Source organism: Pyxicephalus adspersus, chromosome 1 (genome assembly GCF_032062135.1).
Source record: "Pyxicephalus adspersus chromosome 1, UCB_Pads_2.0, whole genome shotgun sequence".
In the NCBI taxonomy this organism is placed as follows: Eukaryota; Metazoa; Chordata; class Amphibia; order Anura; family Pyxicephalidae; genus Pyxicephalus; species Pyxicephalus adspersus.
The window spans coordinates 86,114,753-86,131,578 of NC_092858.1; the positions used below are offsets into that span (position 1 = coordinate 86,114,753).

The 16,826-nt window shown below is 36.4% G+C and overlaps 1 protein-coding gene across 1 annotated transcript in view; it reads right to left on the bottom strand.

Annotated features, from left to right (window-relative positions):
- Positions 1 to 5,211: 5,211 nt before the first annotated feature.
- Positions 5,212 to 16,826, bottom strand: part of AP2B1 (adaptor related protein complex 2 subunit beta 1) — a 66,146-nt gene continuing 54,531 nt past the window's right edge. The window contains exons 20-22 of the mRNA XM_072416953.1: positions 15,073 to 15,159; positions 8,725 to 8,879; positions 5,212 to 6,081 (exon numbers count right to left, since the gene is read on the bottom strand). Coding sequence (XP_072273054.1) covers positions 6,007 to 6,081; positions 8,725 to 8,879; positions 15,073 to 15,159 — 317 coding nt within the window. The 3' untranslated portion in view covers positions 5,212 to 6,006. The remainder of the gene's footprint in view (positions 6,082 to 8,724; positions 8,880 to 15,072; positions 15,160 to 16,826) is intronic.

The following is a 16,826-nucleotide window of genomic DNA, read 5'->3' on the forward strand; positions in this document are numbered from 1 at the left end:
ACCACACTCGAACACTTCAATTAGCCTTTTTTCCCAACAGATGTATACAGTATATAGTAGCTCTGTTCCCCAGCAGAACAACTACTATTCAATTATAGTTCCATCCCCATTATAACTGAGCAGTACTATATTCTCTCTTCCCAAATACAACTTGCTAAAGCAATACCCCCAGATATCATTCCCAATATAGGAGTATATTGGAGTGATATGGGAACATCAACTGTCCTTCCCAACATACCAGCGCCAGCAGTTCGCTTCCTAAACAGGAAAATGCTATTAGCCGTCTACTAAGAGTTCTCCTGCCCCTACCAGGCTAGTTACCCCCCCAACAGAGCAGTGCTATTACCTCTTCTTCCCAACAGGGCAGTATCATCATTTCTACTCCATAAGCAGGGCAGCACCTTCAGGTATCTTCCAAAACGGAAGTACCATTGACCTTCCACCCCAATGGGGAACTATCATCAACTCCTCACCTCTAAATCACTCATTTATCAGTCACCAGCAAATCACTTTCACCAGCAAAGCAGCTTCCACATATCTGATCCAGCAAATGACAGTAGACAATTTAAATCCACCATAAAATGATTAATTTCCAAATCATTTGAATAAAGGACTAATAAAACATGAAAATTGTATTCGATGTTGTATCAGTTTAAATTTCACACTTCAATAAACATCATACGTTCACCATTTAGATGAATGTTTATAACTATTTGTTCAGCATTATTCTTTATTAAACTGAACAGGCTGTATATAACATTTAAAAAAATTAAATGTTGCTGTTTAGAGTTTTATCTGCACATAATTGGGTGTTCAATGTCAAACACATTAAATGTTCTCAATTGATGTATGTACAAAGTTGACTTTTGCCAAACAAAATCAAAATGCACATTATTAAAAATATACTCCTAAAAGTTTGTGCTTCATAAAAAAATGTCAAAATGAGCCTAATTAAATTTATAAAAGATATTTATGGAATGAGGAAAGGAAAATCATAATATTATGGTTTGTAGTTATATTGAAAACAACAGAAATAAAAGTGTTAGATTTAATCAAAAGCTAATAGTGGTATTAAATAATATAAATGGTAAAAAATATGGTTTGGAAAATAAAATATATTTATAAAATCTATAAAAGTATGCAAACTTTATAATACCTATAAAATTAGAGCTTATCAAATTACTTATCAAGTACACAGTATACCTTTTATTGATATACAATTTAAAGAAATAAAATCAATAAAATTATTATTAAACTAATAAAATAAATAGACTTTATTCATACTCTGTTGCATAAGTTGGACACAAGTAGTGGTATTAATAATTTTAATTACTACTACAAACTAATATTTAAAGTCAGAATTCTTAAAGAATATCTAAGCATATCAGTTAGTATCAGTAGTTATAAAGGCATATACACAGTTATCCTATTTTTTAATTTGCAAAACTCTTTGCAAAGCTATGTACCAGAAAGGTAATTTTTAAAGAGAGTTAATGGAATAATATGTACACGTATTATTTAGAGTAAAAAGATTTTCTTAAAACTAGCATACTCACAGCTTATTTTTAAGGTCTTTTCATCTATAGTTTACATACAAGATGACATTTTTTTTTTTTAGAAATTTAAGATATACGTATTTAAGAATACCACAAAGCCTACATTTCCCCATAAAAAACAATGTATGAATTGATTATAGATCAAAAAATCATGCTGGTCAATACGAAGTGTAAAAGTATGAGAGATGAAATTGTCAATAACATTATTAACTTCTGAAAATATTCAAAACAATTATTATTATTACTGGTATTTTTTGTTATTATGAATATTATAATTTTCCTTTACTGTTTAACCCTGATTAAGGGGGATTGGTAAACATTGACTCCCTCCCATTAGTTACTACTGTGACTCTCCCTTTGGTAAATAAAATCAACTGGACCTATTAAGCTAAGTGAAATTTCTCACTTCTGGACAGTCTTTTTTAAATCAATGCATGCCTGCAAATTATACTTCAATGTAAATCATGCCAGGTGACAATATATTTTTTAGCCTTAATAAAACTAATGTTCCATTTGGCTGTTGTAGCATTCAAATATACAGCAGCTTCAGAATTTTTTTTTTTTCTCCAATTAATCTACATTCAGTACCCCATAATAAAAATACAAACAATGTTAGGCAATTTAGTAAATGTATTAAAAGAAATGAAATATCACATTTACAAAAGTATTCAAACCTTTTTGGAACAACATTTGAAATTTATCCCAGGTGCCTCCCATTTCTCTTGATCGCTGCTGAGATGTTTCTGCACCTTGATTGGAGTCCACCTGTAGTAAATGAAATTGATTGGACATGGTTTTGGAAAGGCTCACACCTCTCTAAAGAAGGCCTCATAGCTGACAATGCATATCAGAGCAAAAACCAAACCATGAGGACAAAGGCATTGCCTGCAAAGCATAGATCTGGGGAAGGCTATAACAAAATTCTGCTGCACTGAAGCTCTCCAAGAACACAGTGGCCTCCATAATTTTCAAATGGAAACGTTTGGCACAAACAGGACTCTTTTAGGCGCTGGTCGCCTGGCCAATTTGAGCAATTGAAGGAGAAGGGCCTTAGTGAGTAAGGTGATCAAGAACCTGATGGTTACTGAGCTCCAAAGATCCTGTGTGGAGATGGGACTACATTTCAGAAAGATAACCATAACTGCAATCCTTCATAGGTATGGGCTATATGGCAAAGTGACTAATGAATAAACTGTTTGGCCTCAATTCTTTATGTTACATCTGGAGGAAAACAGGCACCGCTCATCACCTTCTCAATACCATCGCAACAGGGAGGTTTGGTGGTGGCAGCATCATGCTGTGGGGTTGTTTTTAGGCAGCATGGACTGGGAGACTGGCCAGAGTTGAGGGAAAGCTGAATGGAGCAAAGTACAGAAATATTCAGATATTCTCTTGTTTTTTAGAAATAAAGCTGGCATTTTGTGATTTACATTGAGTATATGTAGTCATTATTTTGCACTGAGTGTAAATTATTGAGAAAAAAAATAAAATAAATGTAGTATCAGGCTGCAACATAACAAAATAAAAAAAGTGAAGGGGGTTTAAATACTTTCTGAAGCCACAGTAAATCCCACAGTAAATATATATATTTATTTATATTATTTTAGTAATTTTAATAGTATTCATTACCCAGAGTCTAATGTAATGGTCTGTTTGCTAAGCTTTAGGTGACAGATGTGCTTAAAAAATGACTATTTGAAAAAAAACTTCAGTCAAAACAAAAAATGTTCCAGCACATTAATAGGTTATTTGTAATGAAATGTAACATTTCCTTTAGTGACATTTACTGGGAATTTAGCTAAAAAATTCTTAATAAATGATATCATATGACCTTAAAATATCACATTTTATCAGCAAGTGAGTAAAAGTGATTCAAAACTCAAAAAATCTCAGTAAATGTTATTTGCAGCTAAGCGAATGTACCTTTGGTTTGGATTTCTTAAAAATAAAAGTGCACTTCCTGGTTTTCTATGTGTGTCTAGGCAGTCCCGTGCTTCCAGCTGTGGATCTGCAGTGTGAGATCTATGGCACTGCTGCCTGTGAATGCCTGTCTTTGAAGATATGATGATGATGGCCATCCTCATCAATTATCTTCATCAAGTGAGGACACGCATTAATAGAATATATCAGCTGCTAGGAGACCACAGACAGTACTGATATTTTTCCATTTGAGTGCTTTTTTGGGACACAGTTTTCGTTAACTACAATAAAAACATAATCACCACCAGTATTCATATTTATTGGGCATGTCAACAATAATCCCAATAAAGGGACCTGTAATGTGTAAGATGTGCCCCAAAACAGAAAGAGGGCAAATGACTAGTCAACACCGACTTTCTGTGCTGTGTGTGGAGACAGCTATCTTTATAGTGGTCATTGTTGTCCCCCAGATGACTGGCAAGTTAATAATCAAGTAGACTTGTATTGTTAAGGTAAAATTTACATCAAACCAACTAATCTTTAAGGATACTGTTGGGGCACACTCAGCAATGGATTCAAGTTGACAATAACTATAATAAAGATTACAAATGACAAATAATAAACCTTTTGTACTGTCTGTACTAACATGGCCAATCTCAATCACCGTCTGCTTACATGAGTCCTTCCTTGTAAAGTAACAGACAGGTGAACTGCTTTTGCCAATTGTGCTCGTCTGCTTTACTGCAGTAGCATACAGGTTGTAAATGTGTCCCTCTGAACATTCACCAGGTCATTTTAATAGTATTTCAATCATTTGCTCCCTTTCCCGGATTTTAATATGCAAATTCGCTTGGAGGTAGTTTTATCTGAAGGATACAAAACAATATGTAATAAAAAGCACTATGTTTGAGCTTTAAGAAGTTTAATATCCCAGGTAGTTTGGTGTATCTATTAAAAATGATTTGTTGATTTTAAAGAGCAAATAATAGTTTAATGGCAAAATATGTGCTCACAGTACAGAGACGGATTATCTGCTCATCCATTCCACTGGTTTAAAACATAATTATGCATGGGAACAAAAAGCACTATGTCATTTGCTGCCTTCATTACACACTACAGATAAGAACTGCCTAAAGGCCTGCCAAACATTTTAGCCTTAAATAAATATTGTGCTATTTAAGAAAGACGCATACTGCACCACAATTATTTTCCATTTGACTAAGCTTTTCACCTTAAGACTAAAACTATTCATTACCATTTGTAAATATATTATTAGGATATAGTGCTTTAGTTGCTGCAAGCATTCTGTTTAATGGCTTTAACTAGGGAAACGATTTCCATTTTATTTTTCCTTGTACAGTTTCAGCCTGCTTTGACTTTCCTTACATTGAATGTTATTAACAATGGAGTATAGTTAAGCAGAAGTGAGTTACATTTACAAAGTAAAAGGTTTCATTTTTTTTTTACCAGGGAAATGTAGAGCTCTGGCAGTTATATTCAGGGGGCACAGCCTACCCATGCAATCGCATTTCTGTCATAGGAAACAGAAAAATGAGGACGTAAAATTGTCTTTTCATTTTTGCTTTGGAAATGACAGCTAAATGGGTCCAGTAGGACCTACATCCTGTGAGTTTACATTATTATTGTGGTTCTCTGATGGAGTGGTCTAAATATATTGGTTGTCCAAATCTGTACATAAGCTCCTTGCTTCTGCAAAAATAAGAAACTACGCATCTTGGTCTTCCAAAACACATTTTATTGGTTTTACAACTTTTTTCATATTACTTTGAAAACTGGACCATACAACACACAGGTGACATCCTCAGCCAGGCTAGTACGCATTGAGCATTGGCACAAAATGTACTTTTGCAGAGGAAGGTGTCAAGCAGCAGTTGAGTATCACAAGAACACGGGTATACAAGTGGCACAAAGATTATTATGGCTGTTTTTTTTCTACCAAAATGATTACTAAAGTCTAAATATGGCAAAGACAACAACACAAAATTATAATATAAAACTAGGCTAATATAAGTATTTTTCTGGTCATGAAATGCTCTTGGCTCAGTGCACTGCAAGCTGATATAACTTCGGTCCATAAACAATTCTGATACTACATGACGATTCCAGTTTAATCAGGGTATTACACTGGCAAGAAACAGCTACATGATGCAGGATAGTATAAAGCAACATGAGCTCAATCTAAGGGGCATATACCTCATGTTAACATACTTTATATATATATATATATATATATATATATATGACGATAGCTGCTGGTCTTTATATATTTATGTAAGATTTCAAAGTGGTGTTTAGCCTTTGCAACCATAGACAGCCAAACCCGGTTGCCAAACCAGAAATATATAACAAGTGCCTTCTCCTATCCTGATCACTGCTTGAGGCTCTGACAGCAAAGCTTCCAAGAGCTGGAATGGATAAATTAATACATTGTAAGAGTAGGAGGGTTATGAGACATTTTACATGAGAAATATCTAGTGTACATCTATAAGTCAGCCACTGGACTGCTACTTCAGTTCTTCAATATGGAGTCATAGACCTGGTACACGTAGTTACACACCTCTGGAGCACGACACTTTAAAGAAAGCTGAAAAGAATAGGAAAAATGGTTATAAGTTTATCATAATAAAACATTATTCTATCTGGATCAGGATAGTTACTGCAATTGCTAGATGATGCAAGACCTTAAGCAAACCTGTTGTTGTGCTCTGAATAATCACAATGCTGCCTGTGCCAAGAACATACCTGGTATTTTCAGGTATGGAGGAGAGTGTGACTTGCTTCCCTTCTTCTCATGTGACACATGAGTTCAGGAAGAGCACCTTTAGTCTCATGTAAGTTCAAAGTAAAGCAGGTCAAGGCTTCTTTTTATCATACATGATAGCTGCTTGGAGTGGTGGGGGAGCAAAGCAATGGTGGATTCGGCAAGTAGCATGCATAGAGTTATTAGGCAGGGAGAGAGGACTGGGGGTAGAGAAGGTGGTCAGGAGAGGATGGCAAGATCGACTGTGCCACACACATTATTACTGCTTTTACACAGAGTAGCCATGTTAGCTATTATGAGTTCTTGCTGAACTCAATATTGCAAAATCACTTTTGAATAAACTAACCTTACCATTACTTGCCGTAAACGGCGAAAAAAAAACTAACAATGCACTCATATACTCCCATCACAAAAATAATCCATTAAATATTTTTTTATAACAAAACTTTTAAATCACTTCTTGTCTTAATAAAAACAACCCTCATGATGCCAATGACAGCTTCTTACTTTAAACATTACTGATTGGCTCTTTTTGATCAGCAGCTCAGACAAGCAGTAAACTACAAAAATAACAAATGTTGACAATGATTTTGCAATAACATTTGTCAAGAGATAACTTGTATTTTTTCAACCAAAGCAGCGTAGAAGTTACATTAGCAAAGGGTTTAAGCTTGACAATTCTATGTAATTCCTACAGGGTCACAAATGCAGGGGCAATCCATTACACCGCTTAAAGAGGAAAACAACAATCCTCCATGAATTAGGTTATAACTTTTAGTAAATATATAATATAAACAAAAACCTTGAAAAGGAATAATAAAAGTAATAAAAGTCAGATGTCAAAAAAGAAAAATACTTGAATGTGTGCTAAACATTCATAGTATAGGCTGGAGTTCACAAATGGATACAAGTTCTTAATGTTGGGTGAGTGGCTATATGAACATATATTTACAAGACCCCTTACTAAGTCCTCAAATGAATAAAACTGACTATAAACTGGTAGTATGACTCCTGCTGTGCTCATTCAATAGCCCTGATTTATTAAAGCTCTTCAAGACTGGAGAAGATACACTATTATCTGTGAAGCTGGGTGATACAGCAAACCAGTAATGGACCTGGTCCAGGATTCAAAAAATGTTGTCACGACTTCATAAGGCAAGGAGGGGGACCCACTGTGTCACCCACCCTGTGGGTGGAGAGGTGCACGGGGCGCAGGGTCTAAGCAGTAACTTGGACTTCTCCAGAGCCTCTAGAGGTGGGGATGTTGTGCAGCAAGCTACTGCCAGGTTGCAGCCCCTGTGCCAACCAAGGCAGGTGACTGCCAACAAGCAGGGACTGAAGCATAGTACAAAAGGGAAGTCCAGGAGTGTAGTCAGACAAGTCAAAAGGTCAGGACCGGTAGCGAACAAGGATGGTCAGGAAAGAGGAAAGAGGTCAGGACGGGCAGGAGTAGTCAGGAATGAGCCGGGGTCGGTACACGGATAATCAGGAACAATAGAGATAAACAACAGTAACTTGGAAGAAGAGCCAAAGAAACTCCTTGTTCAGGCAACTTCCTGTTGCCAGGTCACTTAAGAAGGGGAGATGGGGATGGATCAAGTGAGCCGCAGACATCAATCCCACCAGCAGCGCGAGTGCTGTTGCTGGGATGGTTCCGGGTATTATTTAGATGTTGGCCAGCAGAGGGAGCGTATCTGTGGAATACTCTGATTCTCTGAGTCAAGGAAGTAGCTGACAGAGAATCACCTGACTTGGAGCAGAAAGTAAACAGAGTGTTGGATCCAGAGGCAGATATGGTGCTGGCAGCAGGGGGCTGCAAAGAAGGTGAGCAAAAAGGAGGCACAAGTGACCTGGACTTGTGACACATTTGCTAACAAACAGTAAATTACTTTTACAAAATGCACCCAGCTTCACTGATGGAAGTGTATTCTCTACAACCTTGTGGAGGGGTTTAATAAATCAGGCTCAATATGTTAATGATAGTCCTTGAATGCAAACAAGTTAAGCTCTCACTGCCAGAGGCTGCCTAGCACCACACAAGGGTATTGTCCTCATGGTCCATATAAACATTGTCCGTACACAGGTTATGGCAGCAGAATCTTGGCTTGTCAGCATCATTTCTGTATTAGTATTGAGAACTTTTAGGAGGTAGGTGACCTAGGCAAGTCATATCCAGGGATTATGATTTCATTGGCATAATGCTCAGAGACTCAGAATATACTGAAACCATGGACAATGGGCAAATCACATTTTCAGTAGGAAGTCAGCAAACATAGTCGGCATATACACATGTTTTCAGAGTAACATTTAATATGTTATATATATTGATCTTTGAGGCTAGCTACAAGCAATGCATAATTAAATGATTCATCAGGCAATGCCAAGTGAGTAAAAATGGGTGTTCTAATCAATTTAATGGTATTTTATCAAACTGCATTATTGCTTGCATGTTCTCTGTACACTTACTGTGTAATTTGGATTCCCAGGCTGTATCCTCAGCTCTGCCAAGATCCAGATACCATTGGTAAGTTTTAGGGACTGATACAGCATGTCCTGTCCTTCCACATTACGCTTGGCGATCGTGTAAACATTGTTATTCTGCAGCTTACTGGAAACAGTGTCTAAAAAAAGAAAATTACACATAGATTGTCAAATGGCTTTCTTTGTGCACTTACAATGTCTGACCATTATACTTGAATACAACAGGGACCAGTTCTACAAAAGAGAATTGAGTCATTTTCTTTTTACAATTTGCCTTTAAACAGCACGGAGCAGTTATCCAAATATGAAGTGTAATCATTGCAGTAAGAATTGGGATTACAAACTTAAAAGAAAATAAAAAGTTGTATAAAGCACACAAATTTCTTCTGTATGTGCCATGCAAAAATGCAGACTAATGATCCTGCTTTAAAGGTCTATTGTATATATTAAAGAGTAAAATATCATTCTCCAAATGATCACTGTGGGACACACCAGGCTTTCAATGTATGATCCCTGCCCACAAAGCCTTCAATGTATGACCCCTGTCTCCAAAGATTGGCAGCCCTTGCTATAGTATCGTGTGGAGGTTTATGTGTAACATAATATAAAATCACAGTAGGTTTCTTGATCCCTTCGTTAGTACCCTAAAATAGTAGTAGTTAAATGTTTAACTTTACTTTTCACTGTTTCTAACTCATGCATGCTTCTAAAGGAAAGCAAACTACCAATTTTGACTTTGTACAATGTACAAGATCAGTGAATATCATTGATCACTGATGGCTACCTAATTACAATAATGACTACCTAATGAGTCATTTAATGTCAGAGACTCACTAAGGCAGCAAAGCTATCAGATCAGGGTGACGGGCCAACAATGACAGCTTCCATAATTCTTCTTTCATAGATGCACTTTAAAAGTTTTCAGCTATGTTGGACAAAAAAAATATCATTCTGATGGTATAATTTAATTGTTTCTTTAGCTGTAAAGATTACGAAATGTCTAAAAAATATTACCCCTATCCCTACCCCCTTATATTTCAGCATAGACAGCCGGGTTCCAACAACTACAACTGTGAGGCAGATTTTAAATTTGTAAAGACACCTTAAGTACTCCAGTCACTTGATACAGAATGTCAGTGTCCTAACCGGGGAGTTAGCAACACAACTCAGTTTGGAGTCTCAGAGACAAGGAAAAAGTTCTGGCCAGTTTCAAAAAACCTTTAGACCCTTATGTCTTTATAGGAAGCCTGGCAGAACAATTTCTTCAGTGTTCTGGCAGCTTGTCCAATAGTGTTTACTGGAAACCCCTTCTAAAGCTCATTTACAGCTTGCTAAGCATAAATAAATACTTTAGTGTCCATTGTATGGAAAAGTTAAACTTTAAGTCAGTAGTAGAGAGATGATCCAACATTAGAAACTTTTTTTCAGGACTATTCTCATCTAATGGGGTCCATGACAGCCTTTTTCAGAGAGGGTCTTCTGTGGTCTTTTGTTATAAAGAACATTTTTAGACCTTTTCTAGTGTTTGCATTCACATGTGAAAGTGCCTATTAAATACTTAAAAAACAAAAAGAATAGAATAAATAAAAAAGAATGATGGCACACTAAATCTGAATGAGCCTTTAGGATGCCATATGAGTTGTAGTGTGAATCAGTAATCAGAAGGCTATGTAAGAATTACCTTTTTACATGTAAAACCAGGGAGTTTATCTGTGAGAAGACTCAGGGATTTTTGTAAATAAGAGATTCCCAATTTAGATGCTATTAGTAAATAATAACAATAATGCAGACATGAAATATGATATCCTTCACTGTCAATGCAAGCCTATTTCACATTGTATTGTAAAAGTCATATTTAAGCATTTATTCTTTAAATTTGCAAATTAAATTCATTTGTGGTTTAATTGTACACATCTTCCTAATTGATAGTACTTTGTAGTAGGCATTTCATTGTATAGATAAAAAATGAGTGCAGATGTGGTGAAACCTCTGCGTCAACAATGCTACCCATGACTTGTAGAAGGGACATACAATTACATAATGGCAAAGCACCATGTGTTCTAGTCTGGCTTACTGTGGCTTTATAATAGCGTGTGTCATCACATATACATGTCAGCTTTTGCAGGGAAGGTGTCATTTCCAAGGAGATACGACCAAGTCATGTCATACCCCCGCTGTGGGCCAAAACATGTCACTAACAGTAAAAGATATGACCTCCTGAAGGTCCGTAGCACTCGCTACAGCCCCTGCATAGTGAAAAACTACTTTGCTGTGGATGTCTTTCTTCTGCAGCCACTTACAAACAAAGCAATAAATTTGGGAGGAATCCATGGGGTTAATAACTCTTTCAGATGTAATGCCAGCAGATTGTCACATGACCTGTGCTATATTTAGCAGCCATCTCTCTCTCTTGTGTACTCTCTCTCTCTCTGCTAGAGCAAAGCTACTGAACTGGAATCAAATGGATTCTTTCTCCAATGCTCACTACTCTTCATCTTGTTACAGGGAAGGGGGCAAACAGGTAGAGATAAATAGACTGCCCATGTACAGGTGTGGGGAGGCAATAAGGACACAGATTATAGTTAAAGAGGGTATGTAAATGCTGACAACTGCTCAATGAAGGAAGGAAAACAGGATGTTATGTGACAGGTTGTAAAGGAAATTATTCATTTACAGTCAGCATTTAATTCTTTAAATGTAGTTAATACACATAAAGGTCATGTTGGATAAAAAGGTCCCTGTTTTTTTTACAGTCATATGTGGAAGTTGTGACCAGTTTGCCTCTCCAAGACACAGCCAGCGCACTGTTCTTTCATTGTGACTTGCACGATCCATGTGGCAATACTGCGGACAAAGCATTCCTTTAACGTACATCTATATTAGGAGAAATACAGGCACTGACTTTGCTTACACCCTCAAAAATGCAAACCTAGATGTCTTTGTTTCTAGTTCTGGGTCACTGGCCTGGAACAAGCATTTTGCTAGCAAAGTCAGAGCTCTGTGCTTCTTCCAGATCAGTTAGCAAGAACATGATGAAAACTGATTTGGTTATACAAGTGTCTGAGTAATTTAAGTAATATATATTGTGTACAAGTGGAAACTTCTAACAAAATGATTAGGGGTTAGAATGGCTTTCAAGGTTTCCGTTTCAATTGTTTTATTATGTTTATGAAATGAAAATGTTTGTTGTGACAGTCAGCCAGAAAAATTACAGAGAACAGAATAATTAAAATGAAAATTATATAATTCTCACAATGTTGCATAAAAACAGAAGAGAAGGCAGAATTATATAAGAAAAATATGCTTTGCACATAAGAAATGTCCAATGTAACCAATGTCTTTAATGTGAAATTTTAATTTACTAAAAACACAGTGACAATTATAAATATTAGGTAAATAAAGATATACAATACCAAGACCATGCTTGCTACAATGTTGGGTTTTGTGTGAATGAAGAGTACAGCAAAGTATCAAATAAATAGGAAACAGTAAGTGTAAGAAAGAACAGGAAAGGAATTAGGGTAAAAGGGAGGTGGAAATGGAGGAAGAATGGACAAGCAGCATCCCAAGTTACCTAATTGTCTCAAAGATTCAGGTCTTGTGAAATCAGGTTATACAAGATCCATGCCATTTTTCATACATTTGGTATATTAATCAGTCAGCACACAGGTATGTTCACATTTGTTTTTGTTTTTACAATCTGAGTATGGCAAAACCAGTTTTTACCAATATTTTTGTCAGCCAGTAAAACAAAGTTTGTAAGTTTCTGCTGTTTTTATTTAGTTGTTGTACAGAAATGCATGCCATGGATCTCTTCTTATGGCAATATGCAAAAAGGCTGATATGAGTGTACATTTTTCTTGCCCTAAAAAGGTGAAAAGAGCTATTCTAGCGAGAACAAGATGACACCAGGTAATTTGTGCCCAAACTTTCAAGAAAAGTTTTTGTCCCAGTTAGGGAGAATCATAAGGATATATTTTTTGATAAAGCTGTTGCATGCGTTAATATGCCCAGTTTATGAACAGGTCATAGAGATGCAACAGATTAATCATAATGCCACATCTCATGTGATATCCCATTGACAAGAGCACAATACAGTCATTTAAGTGAATGACAGATACTAACTTTGGCAGAAACAAGAGTCTCAGGCGCAAGACATTATCCTTGTAAAGAATCAAAATAGAGGGTTGTAAAGCAAAGAGGTCAGTTGTATGCTTCAACATATTGTCTAGAGGTCCTACTAGTGGTGCTGTGCTAATGAACATATTGTAAGCTAATTTTTCCAAAACTGACAATGACAGGTTAATGTTCCCCCCTGGCTACAATGTTGGCATGACTGGAGTGGTGACATGCTGAAATCTAAACAGTACATGGACACCTGACCCTTAATTGTGCTTAAGAGAATATAAAGGTATACTAATTGAGTATACACACAAAATTAATAATAAATATGTAACAATAAACCTTACAAGACATGCCCTTGCAAGGTTTAAGGATGGTGTAGATGACCACATCTAATAGCTCCCTCTCCCTCAGAATTGTCAACAGCTAAGCCAATAACGATAACAGCTGTAAAGAAGGACAGTAATATGCCCTTAGTTTATATTCCAGCACCACACTGTTGCTCACAACAAGTTATTCATAAGTAGTAGGAATACTTCTTAGCTAAAAACAGATATTTGTTTTGATCTCCCTGTTCAGACAGGATCCCATGCTGTAACTTCCTGGTGTGATGTTGCTTTAAGGGATCTCTTTGAAGGTTCCTCAATGAAACCCAAACATTGCTTGAAGTGTAAATAGAAAACAATCCAGTACCATGCAGTAGGTGATGGTTAAGTTGTATTTTCTGTAATTGGTACAATGATACACAAGGCAACTGTCTACAAATACTGAAAGCTCTCCTATCATGATCAGCTGAACAAATGGGACCAAAGTTTCACATAGAGGAAGGCTGTTCCTAGGACTTGGTAGGCCAGGGATGCTAACCCCTAGTGAATTGGTAAAGGTTTACTCCCCTTATCCACATTTCCAAAATATTTTTTTCTTCAGTAAGGTTCTTGACCCAGTGAAACAACAAAAGAGCCAATCAAAAGGAGCCTTCTTGGACACTTGGTCAGCCAACTACAGGTTGACAACAGCAGAGGCTGACAGCCTTTTATTGTTTACAAGAATCTAGGGATGACCTCCACCTTCCCATCTCTAAGAAAGATAATCTTCTCTTGCAAAGGCTGACTTGTTTAATACAGAAAATTCAGATCCGAAGGAAGAAAGGAATACATGAGCTGTGTGCTTTCTACAGAAACATGGCACCCCTATCCCCAGACATACTGAAAAAAAAAATGCATGTACGCCTACAAATAGTGCTCAGAAGAATTTAAAAGGGGTGTTTCATTATTATTATTAATATTATTATTAATATTATTATTAACAATAATGAACAATAAAGCCCTATCATAAAGTGTACATATCATTACAAACTCCCTAACCTCCTACGGCTACTTATCAGCTTTTATTAAGCCTCGAGAGTTGTGTTGTCAGTGTGTTGATACAGACCCAATACTCCTATGATGTGGAAACACTAAAATGGAACCGAAGCAAAGAAAAAAAAAACACATGTTGCAATTACACCTTAAAGCTGAACATCTTCCAAATATTGCAAGTCAGTTATGCTCTTTTAAACTGCATTGTTTGTCTCACAGTGAAAGTTTCTGAACATAAGAGCAGAAGTATGACCTTACCTATATACATCTGCTCTGTCACTATCCAAACAAGGACTAATGTGAACTATAAGCCAAGCTCTATTGCTTAAATGCAGTGGAGGTTTGAGAGAATGCAGGACCTACAATGATCTGCTCTTTCATTTTCGCTGTTATCCTAGAATTCATCTTTAGCATTAACATATAGTGAAAGCAATGTCTGCACCCCCTCCCCCCTATTAAAAAATCAAGAAGAATATATAATATAGTGCTTTGGAGAATGAGATCTTGAATAGAGAGAAAACTGGCACTTGCATGCAGAACGTGGGTCTTAGTATTAGTATATTTCCGATTCCAGCATATGTATGAACAGAGGTACACGCGATTGGCTTCTACATGGCTTGGGCTCAGTACAGAAAAAACACATACTTTATATGTATACAGATATGCACAGATCAGCAGCAGACAAACACCTTTGGCCAAAAATATTTTACAGCACACATATAAATTCCCCCTCTTTATTTAAATGTTCATTTTCAGTTTACCAATACCAGCAACAGATGTTGACTGCAAGGAGGGAAAACTTGTTATTCACCTCAAGTCAACTATGACTCTATTAGGAAAAATTATAACCAACCTGCATTTAGATGGCAATCCTTGATCTGGAACTGCAGCTCATTTTCATTAGGTATGTCTTTCCAGGTGGCCAGAAAAACTTGGCGCTCTACAAAAAGAATAAACAGAGCGTTTACTGTCTATATTAAAATAAACATGACATTAGCCAGGCAAATATATGACATGCTGAGGGCAACTTCTCCAGATGTCCAACTAAGCCATGCAAATATTATACCAAGTAATTTTCCTTTCTCTGAAAGTAGAAGCTTGTATTTTTTCTAAAATTGTAATGAGGTGAAGAGAAGCCTTTCAGGGCAGAAATATAGAATTGTCATTGCTTACTTGAAAGTACGGGTCTATGTTTGCTTTGTAAAGTATATGCCAAGGAAATACCTAAATGTACCCTTAACCCCCCTTTGCTCTCTAGGCTCTTGAGGTCAGGGCAGTAAAACAGTTTTGCAGTGAGTTAATTATTCTTGCATGTAGCAACAGTTAGAAAAGGTTCACTAGACCAGCAGCCCTAGTTGACAAAGCTGGTTAGGATTTCTTCATTTTTAACCAGAACAACAAGATCACACTGGATTTCTTACAGGTTATCAGGCAATTATATATATTATATATCAGAGGCCTATAGACTTCACTTTCTGCATGCCTGTTGAATCAAAAATAAGGGTAACAGCCTTAAAGCCCTCACCTTCATAAACATGTCAGCAACTGCAGTATCCATATTTTTATACTTTTCGTTATTTAAATGATGGTGTGTCACTTCATCACCTTAAGCAGGGGTGTCCAAACTTCAGCATGACATTCATTGAACCATTACCATCAAATGCAAATGAACCATTTTATGAAATTTTTATTGCAAATGGCATACTTTTCATTTCTTCACACAAAACACAAATAAATCTAAACAAGTTTTTACCAAAATCACTCTGCCAAGATGGATACATAGGTTTTCCTATTGTACCCTAACATATTTTTTTAGGGGGTCTGGTCAGATGTGCACTGGCAACTTTGGCTACTCCTCTAATGCCAAGCATCATAATAGTTTTGTTGTGTTTTACTATATTTATATTATATATATATATATATATACATACATATATACATACATATATATATATATACATACATATATACACACACACACACACAGTCATGATTATGTTGCCGAGTAACTAACAGTTGTAAAATTCAACAATACCAGTAACATTGAAACTTTTTAATATAAATATTAAAAGCAAGCAAGACATGCAAACCACATGTGCATGAATCATCCTCTAAGTGTTTCGTGGATCTGGTCCACTTCTTCAGGAGGAGAGATTTCTCATGATTTTGAATGTAAGTAAAAAAAATTGTTGTTTATGTTAATGTTTATTTTTTTATTTTTTTTGGATTTTGTTATTATGTGATTGAATTTTTTTTTTTTATTGTATGCAATTTTGAAATGATATATATATGTTTTTATTCATAGAAACAAATATCCTTCTGAAGTGTCAATGCAGGCTCCGTACAGAGCACATACTCAGGGTTAGTGTGGGTGTGGTCTGTGTGGGTACCGCACGTAGGAATCCCCTACGTTTGTAGTGTGCCTGTGCTGTGCGAAAACCCGCACGGACCCTGCCTACTCTGATTCAAAGAAAGTGCACTGCACAGAGCCTGCACTGACACCGGACTCTTCTTCTTGGAATCAGAGTGGGTGTGGTCAGTGTGGGTCCTGCACAGCACACGCCCACTATGTCGCTATTGGGCTGGACATTGGACATGCCTGACCTA